Source organism: Lissotriton vulgaris, chromosome 1_1, assembly GCF_964263255.1.
Source record: "Lissotriton vulgaris chromosome 1_1, aLisVul1.2, whole genome shotgun sequence".
Classification (NCBI taxonomy): domain Eukaryota; kingdom Metazoa; phylum Chordata; class Amphibia; order Caudata; family Salamandridae; genus Lissotriton; species Lissotriton vulgaris.
Window position 1 is genome coordinate 1,763,609,053 of NC_141685.1, and position 18,893 is coordinate 1,763,627,945.

At 47.6% G+C, this 18,893-nt stretch overlaps 1 protein-coding gene across 2 annotated transcripts in view; it reads right to left on the reverse strand.

Moving 5' to 3' along the window:
* FGD6 (FYVE, RhoGEF and PH domain containing 6) overlaps positions 1–8,642 on the reverse strand; it is a 217,270-nt gene extending 208,628 nt beyond the window's left edge. The window contains exon 1 of one of the 2 annotated variants that reach the window (XM_086919063.1): positions 8,307–8,642. In XM_086919063.1, the coding sequence (XP_086775189.1) occupies positions 8,307–8,316 (10 nt within the window). In that variant the 5' untranslated portion in view covers positions 8,317–8,642. Of the gene's footprint in view, positions 1–5,013; positions 5,402–8,306 lie in introns of those variants that run through there. The other variant, XM_086919064.1, reaches the window with a different exon arrangement.
* Positions 8,643–18,893: the final 10,251 nt, after the last annotated feature.

The following is an 18,893-nucleotide window of genomic DNA, read 5'->3' on the forward strand; positions in this document are numbered from 1 at the left end:
ACCCATTTTGCTAAGAAAATTCTTTCTCTTTTGCCGTTTTAAAGAAGTAGTTCTAGTTACAAAGATTAGTTTGTCTTGCTTTGATTATTATTGTCTGAATACATTCTGTGTGTAAATAAGATTTTTTTATATGATCGATATTTCTGTGAAATTTTGGATTGCAATTTTTTTTTTAATTTGAACGTATGTTGGACACAAATATAGGATATATCCCGCCGAATACCTGTTCTGAGACGCTTACTCGCACACTTCATTGTTGCAAACTGGAATGTTTTTTAGGGTAGGAAACTGCCTGTAGAAGGTGATTGCATTTTAGGTGTTTGCTAAGTTGCATGGATGGGTTTAAACTTAAAAAGCGTCATAAAACGCAAAGCAAACAAAGTTAAGAACAAAAAAAACAAGCAAGCACTGGCAAAGTCAATAGATCTTGCCAATGCAAGAGCTATTGTTGTACACCAGAGTGGCTGCTGTTCAGCATGGCCTAAAGTTAGTGGGGTAAAAGCATTTGCGTTTGCGTGCCTGATTTACTGTATTTCTGTTCACGGTTTTTGTAAAGAGCTCTGGGGTCTAGCTAGATCTATATAAAACTGAGTTGAGTGGCGTACAGTGGAGAAGAGTTGAGTGGAGTGCCATGAAGTCGCATAAAGTGAAGTTGTTTAGAGTGCTGTGGAGTGCCATGGACGGAGTAGAGTGTCGTAGAGTGGGGGTGTAGAGTTGAGTGGCATAGAGTGGAGTAGAGTGTCTGATTGCAGTCGAGTGTTGCAGAGTGGAGTAGTACAGTGTTGTTGAGTGGGGTAGAGCAGAATGGAGTGGCGTGGAGGGTGTTGTGTAGAGTGGAGTATAGTGTTGTGACGTAGAGTGGGGTAGATTGTTGCAGAGTGAAGTGACATAGAGAGAGTGGAGTGGTGTAGGAAAGTGGAATGGCATAGAGCGGAGTAAAGTATTGTTGACCTGAATGATGTAAAGTGGAGTGGCAAAGAGTCGAGCAGTAGAGTAGTGTGTCAGGCAATACAGTGGAGAACAGTGGCATGGAGTGGTGTAGAGGGAGTCGCATAGAGCGTTGTAGAGTGGAGTAGAGTGTTGTAGAATGAACTGGCATAGAGTGGACTAGAGTGTATTAGATTGGAGTAGAGTGTCATTGAATGGAGTATCATGGAGTGGAGTGTCACAGAGTGGACTAGAGTGAAGTGGCGTAAAGTACAATAGCGCAGAGTAGATTGCGTGGAGTGGAGTGATGCTGAGTAGAGTGACAGAGTGTCAAGTCAAGTCAAATGTTTATTGTGTCAATTAATAAAAATTGTTACAAAAAAGATTCAAATAAAATCTCACACACTTAGTTTCAATTAATCGTACCAAGCGAGTTTTGATATATCGTATCTTACTAAAACTAACAAAGATGATTTTTATGGACGGGGCATTAAAAACAGATAAAATCAGTAAGGTGCTGGTATAAAACAATAAATCAATTCAATACTGTAGGATCCTTCCCCTTATGTGCAGACTTTGGAAGTCTTGCAGGGGAGGGTTGGGGTCACAGAGTTATAAATACATTCAAAATTATCTTTGCGATGTTCAAACCAAGTTTTAAATTAAGAGTTTCAATGATGTTATAAAATACATGGGTCCGATGGTGGCATACGTAGGCTGAGTGCTAAATATACATAGGCGATTTCATTTCAATGAAGTAAGAGATGTACAATCCTAAATAAAGCACGAGTTCTTCGGGCCTAATAATTTCAGTTCAAAGGTGCGTTGTGCTTGTTTTACCTAAAAGTTCTTTGGCCTTGTATGCACACTTAGCAAACCTTGCCAATTCCATTGGAGTCTCCAGCTTGAAAAGCAGTTTCATGGCTTCTGTACAGGTTCGCACCCCGTGTTTTAGAAACAAGGGCTTTAATAAAGTGCATCGTGCGTGCACAAACAATGGCATGTGCAAACCAGATGGGCCAAGGATTCTTCATATTGGTGGCAAAGTCTGCACGTTGTTATTGATCCCAAGGTTTTCCAGCGCCTGTTAATGTCTTTAATCGGCAAGGCCATTAGTCTCACCATAAAAAAAGTGTTTTAAAATCGCCTTGTTTAATGCCATATTGAGGTATGGTTGTCATAGGTGGGCTTCATAGGAACTTGCAAGTATCCCAATGTTGCTGCTGGAAGAGTTCAGTTCCTTTAAGAGTGACAGAGTGTAGTGGCATAGAGTGCCGTAGAGTTGAGCGGTGCAGAGTAAAGTGCAGTGCTGTAGAGTGCAGTGGCATAGAGTGCAGTGGTGCAGAGTAGCGTGCATTGAGTTCAGTGGCGAAGCGTGCAGTCTTGCAAAATGTAGTGACACAGAGTAGAATGCCTCAGAGTAGAGTGGCGCAGAGTGCAGTGTTGCAGAGCAGCGTGTCGCAGAATGCAGTGGTGTACAGTAGAGTGCATTTGTGTAGAGTGCAGTGGCGTAGAGTGGTGCAGAGTAAAGTGACGCAGAGTGCAATGGTGTAGAGTAGCGTGGAGTACAGTGGTGCAGCGCAGATTAGCAAACAGTACAGTGGCGTAGAGTGTATTGGTTTTGAGTATAGTGGTGTAGAGTGCATTGCGTAGAGGTCAATGGGGTGGAGTGCAGTGATGTATAATAGAGTGGCGTAGAGTGTCGAGTGGAGCAGGGTAGATTGTAGTGCTGTAAAGTGGAGTGGCATAAAGTGGAATGGCGCAGAGTGGAATAGAGGGGTGTTGAGTGCAATGGCGTAGAGTAGATTGTTTCAGAGTAGAGTGCAGTAGCATACAGTAGAGTTTTGTAGATTGCAATGTCAGAGTGCAGTGGATTTGAGTGGCTAACTGTGGATTGGCGCAGAGGCAAAGAGAGCAGAGGTGCATAATACAGTAGTGTGGGGTAAAGTGCATTGGCTTAGAGTAGAGTGGTGTAAAGTAGAGAGGCCTTGAGTGAACTGGTATAGATTGGATTGGTACAGAGTAAAGCATAGTGTGGAGTGGTACAGAGTCGAGTGCACATGCCTGGAGTGGTGCAGATTAGAGTGGACTGGGGTAAAGTGGAGAACACATAGTGTGGTAGTGCACTGCCATTACAGACAACACATATTCCATTGAAAGAACCATTACATTTGCACAGACATACAATTTTACTGATTAAAGTATACAGTGCGCAAATAATAATGTGTGGAAATGTCATCACCTAGAACAATTATTTGCTTTGATAGTATTAAAATATTTGTTTCAACCAACACTTCAGAATTACAAAAAAACGTGCTTCAAGTGTGCTTTACATATACTAAGATATCTGCACAATTAATTTACAGGCATTTAAGTTTTGTTTTGTGCTAGAAAAAAATAACATCGTACAGCAGAAAGATCCTTACATAAATCCTCTCACTTTGAAGTCAGAGAAAGAAAAGTAAACACCAAGCTCCCTGGAAGACAGAGCCTGGCATTTGACCTCGATCTTTGAATGCACCTCAAATGTGACAAGATAAGAACAAGATTTAAAGACCTGTTTGCAGAAATTCATTACTGGTGGAAGAATACAGTAAATATGGTTTGGGCAAGGGAAGGAATGAGCTCAAGCTGGACAGCCTAAAACAAATAAAGGCAGCAAGCAAATGTGAGCCAATAACCACAACGCCAATGGTATGCAATGCGAAGACTGCATTCCCTGGGAAGCTTTCTGAATGTCCCCAAGATGTCGTTAGCAAACCAGACAGCTGTGCTGTATGATAGGCTTCAACCTAAAAAGAGGAGAGGTGGGGAGAAGACAGAGATAAGAAAAAGGGGTATTCCATCAGGTCCGAGTGAGAAAATTCTTCCTGTAAACTACACCTCTGAGTAGCCACACTGTTTCACGCAGCGGGAAGTTGTTGTGCCCTCTTATAGGCAGCACATCTGGAGGCAGGGAATCACAAGTGCATGGTTTCCAAGCACTGGCCGCTTACCTGCGACCACTGAAGGCTGTGCCAGTCAATGTCCCCTTGCTACACAACATAGCCTCACGCTGAGTGAATCCTAACAGCAGGAAGTCCTGTCCTTTCCAAGCTAGATATCCGGCTTCAGAAGGTGAAATGGTGTGCGGCTTCAACCTTGCATCCAACTTGCAGGAAGCCACTTCCCTCAAAAAGTCTGGAATATATTACCAACTTTACGAAGAGAGAAGATTTCATAATTCGGGGTGAAATGTTGTCTTGTGTTTTTTAAAGCACCCACCCCCAGACAATATCCACAAATGTGTGAGATGGTCAGTGTTTGCCTCTTCATTCACAAATGCACTTTCTGGAGCTAAATTCAGCAAATACTGTTCCTATGAGTCAGCACTCAGAATGTACCCTCGCAAATAGTGTTTGAGCCCACAAATGTTAAACTTCGGTGTGAGATATGGTTTGTGAATGAAGCCTCAGAACTCCCACGCCCTACAAGTGACTAGTCTCCAACAAACAGAATCCTAGAAATAGCAGAGAGGCACAACTCATAGGCACAGCAATAAAACTCTTTAAAACGTGGGTGGGAAACAGGGAATGGCAGGAAATGTGGCACAAAACTGCAGACCTATCATTTCACTTTTAGTCCTGACCCATTATTAGCAGGTGAGGTGTGTCTGCAGGAAGGAAACAACTTGCCAACTCTGTAAAACAGATAAACCCTAAACAGAAAGCGAAGAGAACAGCACCATTGGGGAGGGTGCAAAGACAAAACACACACAACAAAGAGAACGCCAAGACACAGCAACAACCAGAACAAGAAACACCAACAGGTAAAGCAAGACAAACACAACTGTAAAAGCAGTAATATTAAAAACACGCTGGAAACAAGGCAAACAACAGACATGAAAAGGCAATATAAAGAGTACACGCCAACTACATATAAAATAAGATAGAATAAAAGGCAAAAGAATTTCAACAAAAAGGCAAAAGAATTTCAACAAAAAGAACAAGACATGCAAAAAAGAGACAACACATAAAATATGACATGCAAACGAAGTAAAACGCCAACCACCTGTAAAATGAGGCTGCTCTTACAATGAGTGCCCACCTGAAGTGATGGGCAGTCGATGGAAGAGCCATCTCCTCACACTACATACACTCTATTGAACAGCCTTACTGTGAGGACCTCGAGTGGGAATAAAATAAGTACAATAGGGTGCGTCCACGTACGTAATAGCACCGTTCCCACTCAAGTAACGCAATGACCGCCTTGAAGCAGCGCGACATCACCCGGCAGATCAAAGGGCACCAAAACCTTCTAGGTACAAACACGTCACTGGGTCACACTGGTGAAGCGGCTCCTCCTGCGAAGGTGAGGTGTGACCCACTGGGTCAGACACAGAGGACGTGGCAAGCCGGCTAGCCGGACAAATGTCCTGCACTGTGCAGCGAACAGAAGAAAAACGAAAGAAGCGAACGCGTGCTTTCCTTCCACTGACCTTTGAGAACTTGTGAAAGAGGCAGGGTTTCTGAAGAAAGCCTTACTCACGTCTGTACCTGACCCCCCACCATCCGCTGGTGACTCAAGGGATGGCAAATATCTTCTGGGAACAACCTGAGAGGCTGCAAGAATGCGGATCTCTGGGGCCTATGCTGGGCGCTCCTACGCCAGGCCTTTAGAGCCAGTTGGCACAGCCTCAAAAACAACTGCACCCGCCGTGTACTGCAGGAAGGACGCTGAAGAGGGGGCGTATGGGGGGCTGCCCACAGGAAGCGGGCTGATGTGCCTTTGGCAGAAAAGAGAGGTTTTACCTCGACAACCACCAACTATTTCTGCCATTGCATTGTCTAAAAATCCATACCCCATAAATCCACAATCTCAAAATCCTTACCAGGAAAACCATAACCTGCAATTTTTGGGGGCTAGATGTTACCGATACTGGTCAGAATTGAGGCGAGAGGGAGGATCCCTCCTCTCCCCACATAAAAAGAGCAATAGTGACAAACATACAGGGTGGCAGCTGTTTCGTGGTAACCAGTTCCCTGTTTTTTCTACACACTAACTACCAATACACCTACCTTAAGAAATCCGCAGCAGGCTGTCAGCAGAAGTGGAGCTAGCAGCCACATTCCACCTGCTGCATAAAATATATGCAACCATAGCAACATCCAGCCACCTACTGTGTGAAATATATGCAACCATAGTCACATCCAACCACCTACTTTGTGAAATATATGCAACCATAGTCACATCCAACCACCTACTGTGTGAAATATATGCAACCATAGCCGCATCCAACCACCTACTGTGTGGAATGTATGCAACCATAGCCACATCCAGCCACCTACTGTGTGAAATATATGCAACCATAGCCACATCCAACCACCTACTGTGTGGAATGTATGCAACCATAGCCACATCCAGCCACCTATTGTGTGAAATATATGCAACCATAGTCACATCCAACCACCTACTGTGTGAAATATATGCAACCATAGTCACATCCAACCACCTACTGTGTGAAATATATGCAACCATAGTCACATCCAACCACCTACTGTGTGGAATGTATGCAACCATAGCCACATCCAGCCACCTACTGTGTGAAATATATGCAACCATAGCCACATCCAACCACCTACTGTGTGGAATGTATGCAACCATAGCCACATACAGCCACCTATTGTGTGAAATATATGCAACCATAGACACATCCAACCACCTACTGTGTGAAATATATGCAACCATAGTCACATCCAACCACCTACTGTGTGAAATATATGCAACCATAGTCACATCCAACCACCTACTGTGTGGAATGTATGCAACCATAGCCACATTTACCCACCAGCTACGTGAAATGCATGCAACCATAGAATAATCCAGCCACTGATGTGTGAAATGTATGCAACCATAGCCACATCCAACCGCCTACTTCATGAAATGTATGCAACCATAGTCACATCCAACCGCCTACTGCATGAAATGTATGCAACCATAGCCACATCCAACCGCCTACTGCATGAAATGTATGCAACCATAGCCAGATCCAACCGCCTACTGCATGAAATGTATGCAACCATAGCCAGATCCAACCGCCTACTGCATGAATGTATACAACCACAGCCACCCGCTGCATAAAATGTATGCAACCATAGCCACATTCAACCACCCGCTGCATGAAATGTATGCAACTGTAGCTACTTCCAACCACCTACTACATGAAATGAATGCAAACATAGCCACATCCAGCCACCTGCTGCGTGAAATGTATGCAAACAAAGCCACATCCAGCCACCTACTGCATAAAATGTATGCAAACATAACATCCAGCCACCTACTGCATGAAATGTATGCAACTATAGCCACATCCAGCCAACTGCTCCGTGAAACGTATGCAACCATAACCACAGCCAACCACCGACTGCGTGAAATGTATGCAACCCTAGCCACATCCAACTACCTACTGCATAAAATGTTCGCAACCATAGCCACATCCAGCCACCTTCTGCGTGAAATGTATGCAATCACAGCCACCCGCTGCATGAAATATATGCAACCATAGCCACATCCAGCCACCTTCTGTGTGTATTGTATGCAACCATAGTAGAAATCGGCTAAATCATAGATAATGACATTTCTTATACTGACTGCACTTTAAGACTTACCAAAATGAATGTTAGTATTAAGTATGGGGTCAGTGTTAGCAGTGGACTCACGACAACAGTGAGAGTTAGCCATAATGCTTAGCATTTAGTGTAGAGGTAGGCAGGCAGGCATAAGGGGTCTGTTTACTTACATTCAGGGCTTGGGGTTAACAGCAGTGTTAGGGTCAGGAGACAGCCCTGCGGCTAGCTTTAAGAGCCGCACTGGCTGTAGGGGAACATTAGGCTGGTGTTTAGTGTTGCTTTAATATTACATTTGTCTTCATCTCTTATTTATGCATTGCGGGCGTTAAGTTCCAAGTAAAACTGCTTACGCATTACAGTTTACGATTATGTTCGGTTTCTGTTTCGACGCTTATTTCTTCTTTCCTGCTGCTAAAATAGCCAATTGCAGTGCAGCTAACAATCAAAACTCGCCCTGGTACTAACTTTCTCGAAACTATCCTGAAAACTGGAAAACCGACAGCAGTAAAGAGAAATTCACGCATCCGGCAATCGCCAGAGTAGAAAGGAAATAACACACTCTTCCCAGGCAGAGAGGCTCCAGTCTGCAGGACCCACCCGCAAACAGCCTCTGGAAGGGGCTACCGAGGAAAGGAGGGCTCGGTCCAACCGCGGAAGGGGGATTCAGAGGGAGGGCTGGCGGAGGGAGCATCCGAGCCTGGTGTAAATCTCCTGTCCAAACGCCTTGGTCCGGATGCGCAGTTTCCTCCAAACTTTCTGCCTGTAACTCACCAGCACTCATGGTTCCCACGCGGGGCTCCGCTCCACTCTACTCCCGATCCCGCTCGCAAACCCAGGTACAGTCCATGGTGAGCTCGGTGCTGGTGGGGGAACCCTCTGCTCCTCTCCAGGGCTTCTCTAATCCACGCTGCGCCTTGGACAGGATGCGATCCGATCCCCAGTGACGCTCCTTGTCCGCCCGCGATCAGCTGCAGGCGCTCCGAGCGTCTCCCTTGCAGTCAGGTTCCGCCTGCTGGCGAACAAGCAGTAGAAAAGACCAACACGCTGCAGCAGCTGCCAGCCCTCCTGGGTGAGACCAGGAGACGATGGGGCGGGGCACTGAACTACGTCATAATGAGAGGTCCACCCCACTGAAAAGGTAGGGGTGACAGCTGAGCCATCTGTGCTTCTACAATGAGATGAGCCGCGGCCGCCCCGTGGACACAAGATAGCCGCGAGGGGAACAGCCCAAGCTTTTGTGATGTCATGATGAGATGATCCGCTCCAAGGACTAAAGACAAAGACTAGCCTTTGAGACGTCACAGTGCTATGCTAAGACACAAGGCAGGTGGGGGGTGTGGGGGGGGGGGGGGGGGGTAACTCATGCATTTGTGAGGTCACAATGAAATGATCCTCTCCAATCTTCATATATAGAAAACATTTGAGAGAAAAACATTTCTGACGTCACTAAAAATTGTCCACAACGTGGACACGAGGCAGCCACGAGAAGAGCAGCTTTGTGACGTCACAGTTAGATTACCCCCCATAAGACATCGTGGGGGTATAGCACCTCTGCTTGTGACGTCGCATTTGTATGATCCACCCCACGAACAGAACAGACCTTGTGATGTCACGGCGAGCTGACCAGTCCACAGACAGCTGTGAAGGGGGTAGCCCTTACCTTGTAACGTCACAATTAGACGATGGGCTCTAAGTACAGAAGACAGACTGCCAGAAAGCGTCCTCGTTTTACAACACGACGAGATGCTCCACCTAAGGACAGAAGACTAACGTGCGGGACTAGCCCTTGTCCTCTGTGATTCACAGTGAGACATATTTATACTACAGAGTATGCAACTCCTGGCGTCCCCTTTTTGACACAGTGAGATGCCGGATGCCCCGTCCCGAGGAGAGAAGAAACTAGTGAGTGAGTCTTAGAGACAACCATTCTGACGTTTGGAAAGAAGAAAACGTGAACAGGTGGAACTAGCCCAGGAGTCTGAGGGAACATTACACCTCTTCATTACGGAAGCTTTACTCGGGTGCTCGTTTTGTTTCTGCTTACACCGGGGCCCTGCCACAGCCCTTCTTACAACGCAGAGCTAATTAATGGAGTGGAGAGGGAACACGACAGAGGGGACCCCGGTACGTCAAAAAGTGTTTGCCTTCTAAACACAGCAAAACTACTGGGAATGTCACAATGTAGAGCTTTAATAATAGCTTAGCCAAAGGAGTCGCCTATTGTAAAGCAGGCGAGGAACGGAAATGCTTTTTTTCCCCACAATAAAAGGATCTGTCGCCCCCCGAAGAGAGGAGACCCGTTCTCAGGAGGGGAAAATCTGTGATGACGCCACACTAACAAAAGAACAGACGCGATTATTTCCCAATTAGCGGCCTGCTCCTGTTTGTGCGCCCCGCCCATAGATGCTGGGCTGCAGTCCGGTGTGTTTCAGAAAGGAAGCTCCGCCCGAGCAGCTCAGACAGAAGCAGCTGATCTCTCCAAAGGCCGAGATAGGGGATACAGGATTCAAGGAGATGCCTAACTCACCCTAGGCCAGTGGTCGAAGTGGGGGAAAAAAAGTAGGGGAGCTGTGGATGGAGAATCAGGGGGCGGGAATAACCAAAGATTGGATCAGTGGGCGGAGTCAGGGGTGTGACTAGACATGACAAAACATACAGTTTTTAGTACGTTTAGCATTTCACTGACCAGTTACAGCTTATAACGTTATTTAATTTAAACGATGGATAAACATGTTTATTTGAGGTTTAATTCAGGAAAAAGCAAACACTCATAGGAATACAGGTTTATGTAAAGCGTGCGAAATATAAGTAGGAACAACATGTTCCCTTAATGCTTTTACTCTCATTGTTCAGAAACCCATGAGTATTTTTTGTCTCAAACATTGAGGACATGAATACAGGGTTCCTCCTTTACACATGTGTTAAGCAGGGCTCAGAAGAGAAAGGGACTCTTCAGGAAAATCTAGACTCATGGAAACCCACAAAGGCTCCTTCATATTCATGTCGCCAGCTAGCTGCTCAATCATAATATAGCAAAAAGAACAACTTGTGGACAGAATGCAGAACAATGTCATACATTCACCCCAGTACAGAGATCTGGGCCTAAATCCATAGTTTTTTGCTCACCATGCCATTCCAGTTTGGACACAGCCGTGTGCAAATCAGTCTTGATCCTGCACCCAATGAGACCAGTCCAGCCCGAACTGCCAGGCCATATGTTTTCAAGTGTCCTTTCACTCGGGAAGTGAACACAAAGCAGTACCCACTGAACTATGCACATAAAATATTGCTCTTTGTTATGCCTGGTACACGTTCTTTCCAGCAGGCATATTACACATCTGCGCTATCTTAGGTGAGTAAAACAGCTACTAGACAAAACATGCTCCCATCTCTCTCCAGCAGGTACATTGATCCCCAAAGTTATCTTGGCACTTGTATTGTTAACCGAAACCTGCTGAATATACAAAGAACTTTGCAGTGTTTTTAAAACTCCTGCACTTGTACAAAACCGGCCCCCCCAAACTAAACTGGCCCCCTACCCTTCCAGTCGCCCTGGGAAACGCCTGATGCTTGGAACGGCCAGTCCGGCATTGTTACCTTTTTCAATGCAGTACTGCAGATATGTATGCTTATTAGATATAAATGTCATGGATCACTGTGTTCCAAGTTTAGGTTGCACAGGTACCCCGTTCAGTGTAGTCAGTTTGTTAAAATGAACTAGTTTGTGTGCCTCCCTGCACCACAGCATCCTCTACACAGAGGACTTTACACTCCTTGTTCTGTAATCCACTGCTAATCAAGGGCCGATATTGCATTGTCAACAGTCTGCTCTGCTCTGTTGTGTCACCAGTTAATTCATAGTTGTCTGATGGCCCTTTCAGTGTTGCTTTGCAGGCCCCTAGATGGAAGGGAAGGAGGTCATGGGCACTGCAGAGTAGGGTGGCCAACTGGCATGGGTGCAAATTCAGAATGGGGAGTGTAAAAGTTCAGGACAAGGGGTCAAAATTCACAACAAAAATTCAGGACAGGAGGTCAAAATTCAGGACAAAAATTCAGGGCAACAGGTATGCTTTCCAGACACATCAGTGGATGTCATGCAATAGTATATAAATAAATAGGCAGGGAATATAAGTACAAGACACTTCTCCTGCCCTGTCACTTTCTCCTGCCCGGTCACTTCTCCTACCCCATCACCGCTCCTTCCCTGTCATTTCCCCTGCCCCGTCACTGCTCCTTCATGTTCACTGCTCCTGCCCGTTCACTGCTCCTGCCCGTTCACTGCTCCTGCCCGTTCACTGCTCCTGCCCATTCACTGCTCCTTCCCGTTCACTGCTCCTGTCCCGTCACTGCTCCTGCCCATTCACTACTCCTGCCCGTTCACTGCTCCTGCCCGTTATCTGCTCCTGCCCATTATCTGCTCCTACCCGTTATCTGCTTCTGCTCATGCCTAATCCCTTCTCCTGCCGGTCACCTCTCCTGCCCCGTCACTTCTCCTGCCCCATCACTTCTCCTGCCCCGTCACTGCTCCTGTCCCGTCACTGCTCCTGCCCCGTCTCTGCTACTGCCCCGTCACTGCTCCTGCCCTTTCACTGCTCCTGTCCAGTCAGTACTCCTGCTCATGCACGATCAACGCTCCTGCCTCGTCAATTTCCCTACCCCCTCCCTTCTCCTGCCCCGTCACTCCTCATTCCCTGTTCACCGCTCCTGCCCTGTTCACCGCTCATGCCCTATGACTGCTCCTGCTCATGCCTAATCACTGCTTCTGCCCAGTCACTTCTCCTGCCAGGTCACCTCTCCTGCCCGGTCACCTCTCCTGCCAGGTCACCTCTCCTGCCAGGTCACCTCTCCTGCCCGGTCACCTCTCCTGCCCAGTCATCTCTCCTGCCCTGTCGCCTCTCCTATCCTGTCACTGCTCCTGCTCCGTTCACTGCTCCCGCCCCGTTTACTGCTCCTGCCCCGTTCACTGCTCCTGCCCGGTTACCGCTCCTGCTCATGCCTAATCACCGCTCCTACCCCATCACTTCTCCTGCTTCGTCACTTCTCCTGCCCGCCACTTCTCCTGCCCCATCACTTCTCCTGCCCCGTCACCTCTCCTTACTCGTCACGTCACCTGTCCGTCAAGTCACCTGCCCGTCACTTCTACTGCCCTGTCGCTTTTCCTGCCCCGTCACTGCTCTTGCCCCGTCACTGCTCTTGCCCCGTCACTGCTCTTGCCCCGTCACTGCTCCTGCCCCGTCGCTTCTCCTGCCCCGTTCACCGTTCCTGCCCCGTTCACCGCTCCTGCCCCGTCACTTCTCCTGCCCCGTTCACCGTTCCTGCCCCGTTCACCGCTCCTGCCCTGTTTACCGCTCCTGCCCCGTCACCACTTCTGCCCACTCACCTCTCCTTTCCTGTTGCCTCTCCTGCCGCGTCACGTCACCTGTCCGTCACGTCACCTGCCCATCACTTCTACTGCCCTGTCGCTTTTCCTGACCTGTCGCCTCTCCTTCCCTGTCACCACTCCTGCCGCCTCTCCCGCCTGGTCACCACTCCCTCCTGGTCACCACTCCCGCCCGGTCACCACTCCTGCCCACTCACCTCTCCTGCCCCGTTCACCGCTCCTGCTCCGTCACCACTCCTGCCCACTCACCTCTCCTTTCCTGTTGCCTCTCTTGCCCCGTCATGTCACCTGTCCGTCACGTCACCTGCCCGTCACTTCTACTGCCCTGTCGCTTTTCCTGCCCTGTCGCCTCTCGTGCCGCCTTTCCTGCCCTGTCGCCTCTCCTGCCCCGTCACTGCTCCTGCCCCATTGCTTCTCCTGCCCCGTTCACCGTTCCTGCCCCGTTCACCTCTCCTGCCCCATTCACCGCTCCTGCCCCGTCACTTCTCCTGCCTGGTCGCTTCTCCTGCCCCGTTCACCGTTCCTACCCCTTCACCGCTCCTGCCCCGTTCACTGCTCCTGCCCCGTCACCACTCCTGCCCACTCACCTCTCCTTTCCTGTTGCCTCTCCTGCCCAGTCACGTCACCTGCCTGTCACTTCTACTGCCCTGTCCCTTTTCCTGCCCTGTCGCCTCTCCTGCCGCTTCTCCTGCCCCGTTCACCGCTCCTGCCCCGTTCACCGCTCCTGCCCCGTCACTTCTCCAGCCCGGACACTTCTTCTGCCCGGTCACCACTCCCGCCCGGTCACCACTCCCACCCGGTCACCACTCCGGCCCGGTCACCTCTCCTTTCCTGTTGCCTCTCCTGCCCCGTCATGTCACCTGTCCGTCACGTCACCTGCCCATCACTTCTACTGCCCTGTCGCTTTTCCTGCCCTGTCGCCTCTCCTGCCGCCTTTCCTGCCCTGTCGCCTCTCCTGCCCCTAGTTTGAAGAAAAAGGGGTAACCCTGTGTCCCTCAGAACCTGGGTGATTGTGGTTAAATACAAAAGTGGTTCTGTTGGGTAAGGCAAATCACTTTGACAATGCTAATTAATGCAAAACAAAAGTTTAACAAGCATTTGCAATGCAATAGGTCTCGCATTAGGAAAGTTTGAGCTATTGGTCTTGTAAATGACAATATTTTTATTTATGTGTTGTTTTTGAAAATAGCTAAATTAATAGCTTTGTCATTTACAATGCCAATAGTTATAACTTTCGCAAATGTGACACCTATAGCATTTGTAATGCAACATGTTTTGTATTTACGTGACTTAGATGCATTGATATTACAAACAACAATGGCTTTTAATTTTTTAAAATAACTAATACTTAAATAAAAGTGATTGTAATTTATAATGGAAATAGCTTAAACTTTTGTAAATAACTTTTGTGAAGATTATGTTCAGTGTATTTTATTGTGATGAAAATCCAAGAACAGAAGTGAAATATTAACATCTTTTTGTGACATTTGGAATAAAGCTTGAAACATTGAGAGAACATATTTGAACCAGTGATGCTGTGGTGGTGCTGAGTGATGCTGTGGTTGCGCTGAGTGATGCTGTGGTTGTGCTGAGTGATGCTGTGGTTGCGCTGAGTGATGCTGTGGTTGCGCTGAGTGATGCTGTGGTTGCGCTGAGTGATGCTGTGGTTGCGCTGAGTGATGCTGTGGTTGTGCTGAGTGTTGCTGTGGTTGCGCTGAGTGATGCTGTGGTTGCGCTGAGTGATGCTGTGGTTGTGCTGAGTGATGCTGTGGTTCCGCTGAGTGAGGCTGTTGTTGCGCTGAGTGATGCTGTAGTTGCGCTGAGTGGCGCTGAGTGGTGCTGTGGTGGTGCTGAGTGGTGCTGTGGTGGTGCTGAGTGGTGCTGTGGTGGTGCTGAGTGGTGCTGTGGTGGTGCTGAGTGGTGCTGTGGTAGTGCTAAGTGGTGCTGTGGTGGTGAGTGGTGCTATGGTGGTGAGTGGTGCTGTGGTGGTGCTGAGTGGTGCTGTGGTGGTGCTGAGTGATGCTGTAGTGGTGCTGAGTGATAATGTGGTGGTGCTGAGTGGTGCTGTGGTAGTGCTGAATGATGCTGTGGTGGTGCAGAGTGGTGCTGTGGTGGTGCTGAGTGGTGCTGTGGTGGTGCTGAGTGGTGCTGAGTGGTGCTGTGGTGGTGCTAAGTGGTGCTGTGGTGGTGCTAAGTGGTGCTGTGGTGGCGCTGAGTGGTGTAGAGTGGTGCTGAGTGGTGCTGTTGTGGTGCTGAGTGATGCTGTGGTGGTGCTGAGTGATAATGTGGTGGTGCTGAGTGGTGCTGTGTGTTAGGAATTAGCTAGCTTTTCTTTCTTTCCTGTTTTCCTTTTGCCTGGTTGCTCCGGTGTCCTCTTTCTGTGTCCACCTTTTGGTAGCCTCCGCCCCTTTCTCTCCTCCTATCTCCATAACTAGGCGCCGGCGTCATTGCTCGGTGCTTGGTTTCTTACCTGGTTGGAGTTTTTTACTTCCAGTACGAGTTGTGGGGATTTATCATTAATCCCGTTGGGTGTGTTCTTCTTCCGATCCCGGAGTAGAGACGCTGTAAGCAGAGCTGTGCAGAACGAGGCTTCGTTCTGTGTTCCGGATACACGACGCTTGGAACGCCTTCCCGCTTGTTGTTTACTACGGGAGAATTACGTTGCGCTTCTGTTCTAGAAAGGATAGAAGAGACTTGGGACATTTAGTTTTTTCGTTTTTGATATAATAAGGATTTCTTCCTTGAAACAGTGGGATCAAAGGCGGTGCCGATTTCCGGGTTCTTGAGTACCCGATTCGCATCGTTATATGAAAGTCGGGACCTTTGCACGAAGCATATTGCTTCTGGCGTTTCTTCAGTAACGCGCTTTAGTTTGTGGCCACAAGTAGGATTTAATTAATGCAAATACGGCGATTTAAGCTGGTATACCTTTTCAAGGGGTTTTTTGTGTCAGGAGTATGACTTTTTCCCCTTTATGAACAAAACGCTCGCAATTGGGAGTTTGTTTTCTGTTGCCTGTGGGACTTCACTCCACTCCTCTCCCTTTGGAAGAACTGTCTCTGTCACACAAGTAAGGAGGGGAAAGGGGGTGTGTTGGGCAATGTTAAAGGTGAATGGAAGGGGATTCATGTGAGAGGACACTGGGATTGTGAGTAACCTTCTGTTCTCTTCTCTGCTTCTTGTCTTGTTTTGCTGCAGGTTAGAAGACTTATCCTAGATGCCAATACAGAGTCTATCTAGCTGTGACATAGAAAGAGCCTGGGCGGTTTTCTTTCTTTGTTTTGTTTTTTCCTACCTTCTCCCTTTGTTCGGTCCGCGGCCACGCTGTGATATAAAGGGCGTGTTGCGTTCCGAATAGGGGTAGAGGATTGGGGCCATCCTCGCTTCCGTGGTGTGGGTCCAGTTGGGGAGAAATCCAACAGAAAACCAAGCCCACGAACTGTACAGCCACCTGAGGATTTGGTGGTGGACAAGCTTAATCCATCCTATCAGATTACTGGTATAGTAAAGAGAGCCCCTAAACACTTCATGATTACCGTGTGTTTGGTTATATCTAATAGTCATAGGGCTCCTGTATCGGCATTATTGGACTCTGGTGCCACGGGTAATTTCATGGATATCAAGTTAGCAGAACAATTAAAGGTGCCTTGGATCCTGAAATACCAACCCGAACCTGTGAGGGCCATAGATGGAACCGAGTTGTCCTCTGGTACTATTACTAAACAGACTGAACCCTTGTGCATGGTATGTGATAATGGACATTCTGAATACCTCTGATTTGATTTGATTGATGCTCCTTCTTTTGGTATTGTGTTGGGAGTACCTTGGTTGCAGTCACACAATCCTAGGATTGATTGGTTTCGGAGAACTGTGACTCTGGATTCAGTCTATTGTCTGAAAGGTTGTTATAAGGTCGCCACGGATTGGGTTACTCCTTTAACTTGTGCAGTTGGGGATGGATTGAGGTGTGACGTGCAAAAGATTCCATAGGCATATGTAGAGTTTGCCGAGGTGTTCGACAAAGGACGAGCTAGGGACTTGCCTCCACATCGCTCGTTCAATTGTAGAATAGATTTGGTTCCCGGGGCTACTCTGCCATGTTGTCGCATCTATGCCTTGTCCGAACCAGAAGAACATCATTTGAAGGAGTACATAGATGAGATGTTAGCTAAGGGGTTTATTCGTCCTTCTTCCTCTCCTGCTTCCTCAGCTATCTTCTTCATTCCCAAACGTGAAGGCGGCCTCCGCGCTTGTGTAGACTATAGGGCGCTCAATAAGGGTACAATTAAGAACAAGTATCCTCTTCCCTTGATACCTGTGTTGCTCGATCAACTGAGGCATGCTACGGTTTTCACAAAATTGGATCTCCGAGGGGCATACCATCTCATACGAGTCCGTGAAGGCGATGAGTGGAAAACTGCCTTCCGGACTAAGTTCGGCCTGTATGAGTATTGTGTTATGCCCTTCGGATTGTGTAATGCTCCGGCTGCTTTTCAGTTCTTCATCAACGAAGTACTAAGGGAATATCTGGATTTGAGCGTGATCGTCTATATAGACGATATATTGATTTTTTCCAGCACGGAGAAAGAACATGAAACCCACGTTCGCCAGGTCTTACAAACTTTGAAAGATAACCAGTTGTTTGTGAGGCCAGAGAAATGCAGTTTCCATACGAAAAAAGTAGAGTTTTTGGGATTTCTTGTATCTGCTGAGGGTATTAGAATGGATCCATGCAAAATCGAGGCTATAACATCTTGGCCATCGCCTAAATGTGTAAAAGAGGTGCAGGTGTTGCTTGGATTCGCTAATTTCTATCGGCGGTTTATCTCCCATTTCTCAGAGATTGTTGCTCCCATGACTGTTTTATTGAGAAAGGGAGTGCCGTTTGTGTGGTCCTATTTGGCGCAAATGTCGTTGGATCAATTGATCGAACGGTTCACCTCAGCCCCTGTTCTTGTCCATCCTGATCCAGCGTTACCCTTTTTTGTTGAAGCGGATGCCTCCTTGGGTGCAGTGGGGGGTGTCTTGTCTCAGCGAGATGTAGAGACGGGGTTTATGCATCCTACAGCTTTCTTTTCAAAGACATTGTTACCTGCTGAAAGAAACTATACGGTAGCAGAACGTGAATTGTTGGCCATCAAGCTCTCCTTTGAGGAATGGAGACACCACTTGTGGGGAGCTCGCCATTCCATTACCATCTTCACGGACCATAAGAATCTTGAATTCTTCAGGTCCGCGCGGGCCTTGACCCCTAGGCAGATGAGGTGGGTTTCATTCTTCAATGAATACGATTTCATGATTACTTACAGGCCGGCCGCTCAGCAGTTAAAATCAGATGCCTTGTCTAGAATACATGTGAAACAGAACGAGTGGGGGACTGACAAAGAACAGGGGTCTTTCATTACACCAGAAAAGATTGTAGGCAGCGTTTCTTTGGATGATTTTTTGATTACAGTAAAAGATAAGTTGAAAAGCATGGATCTGACTCCTTGGGCTTCCCTTCCTTCCTTTTCCTTGAGAGAAGGAATGTTGTATCATGATACACAGTTGTTTATTCCTCCTGCTTTGAGGGATACCGTGTTGACATGGTGTCATTCATCGGCTTTAGTAGGTCATCCCGGAATAAATAAAACCAGAGAATTCTGTTTACTTTGGTTTTGGTGGGAGTCATTGCCACATGATGTGCAACAATTCGTGGCATCCTGCCCCGTATGTGCTGTGAGTAAACCATCTCATTCCAGTCCCTCTGGCCTGTTACAACCTTTACCGGTACCCCCTGCGCCATGGCATACGATTAGTATGGACTTCGTTACAGATTTACCAGAGGAGTCAGGGTGTACGGTGATTTTTGTGGTGGTTGATTCCTTCACGAAAATGGCCCACTTCATCCCTTTACCTAAGCTGCCTACTGCGAAGGAAATGGCTTTAGTCTTTGTGTCATCTATAGTGAGACTGCATGGTTTACCATCTGCCATTGT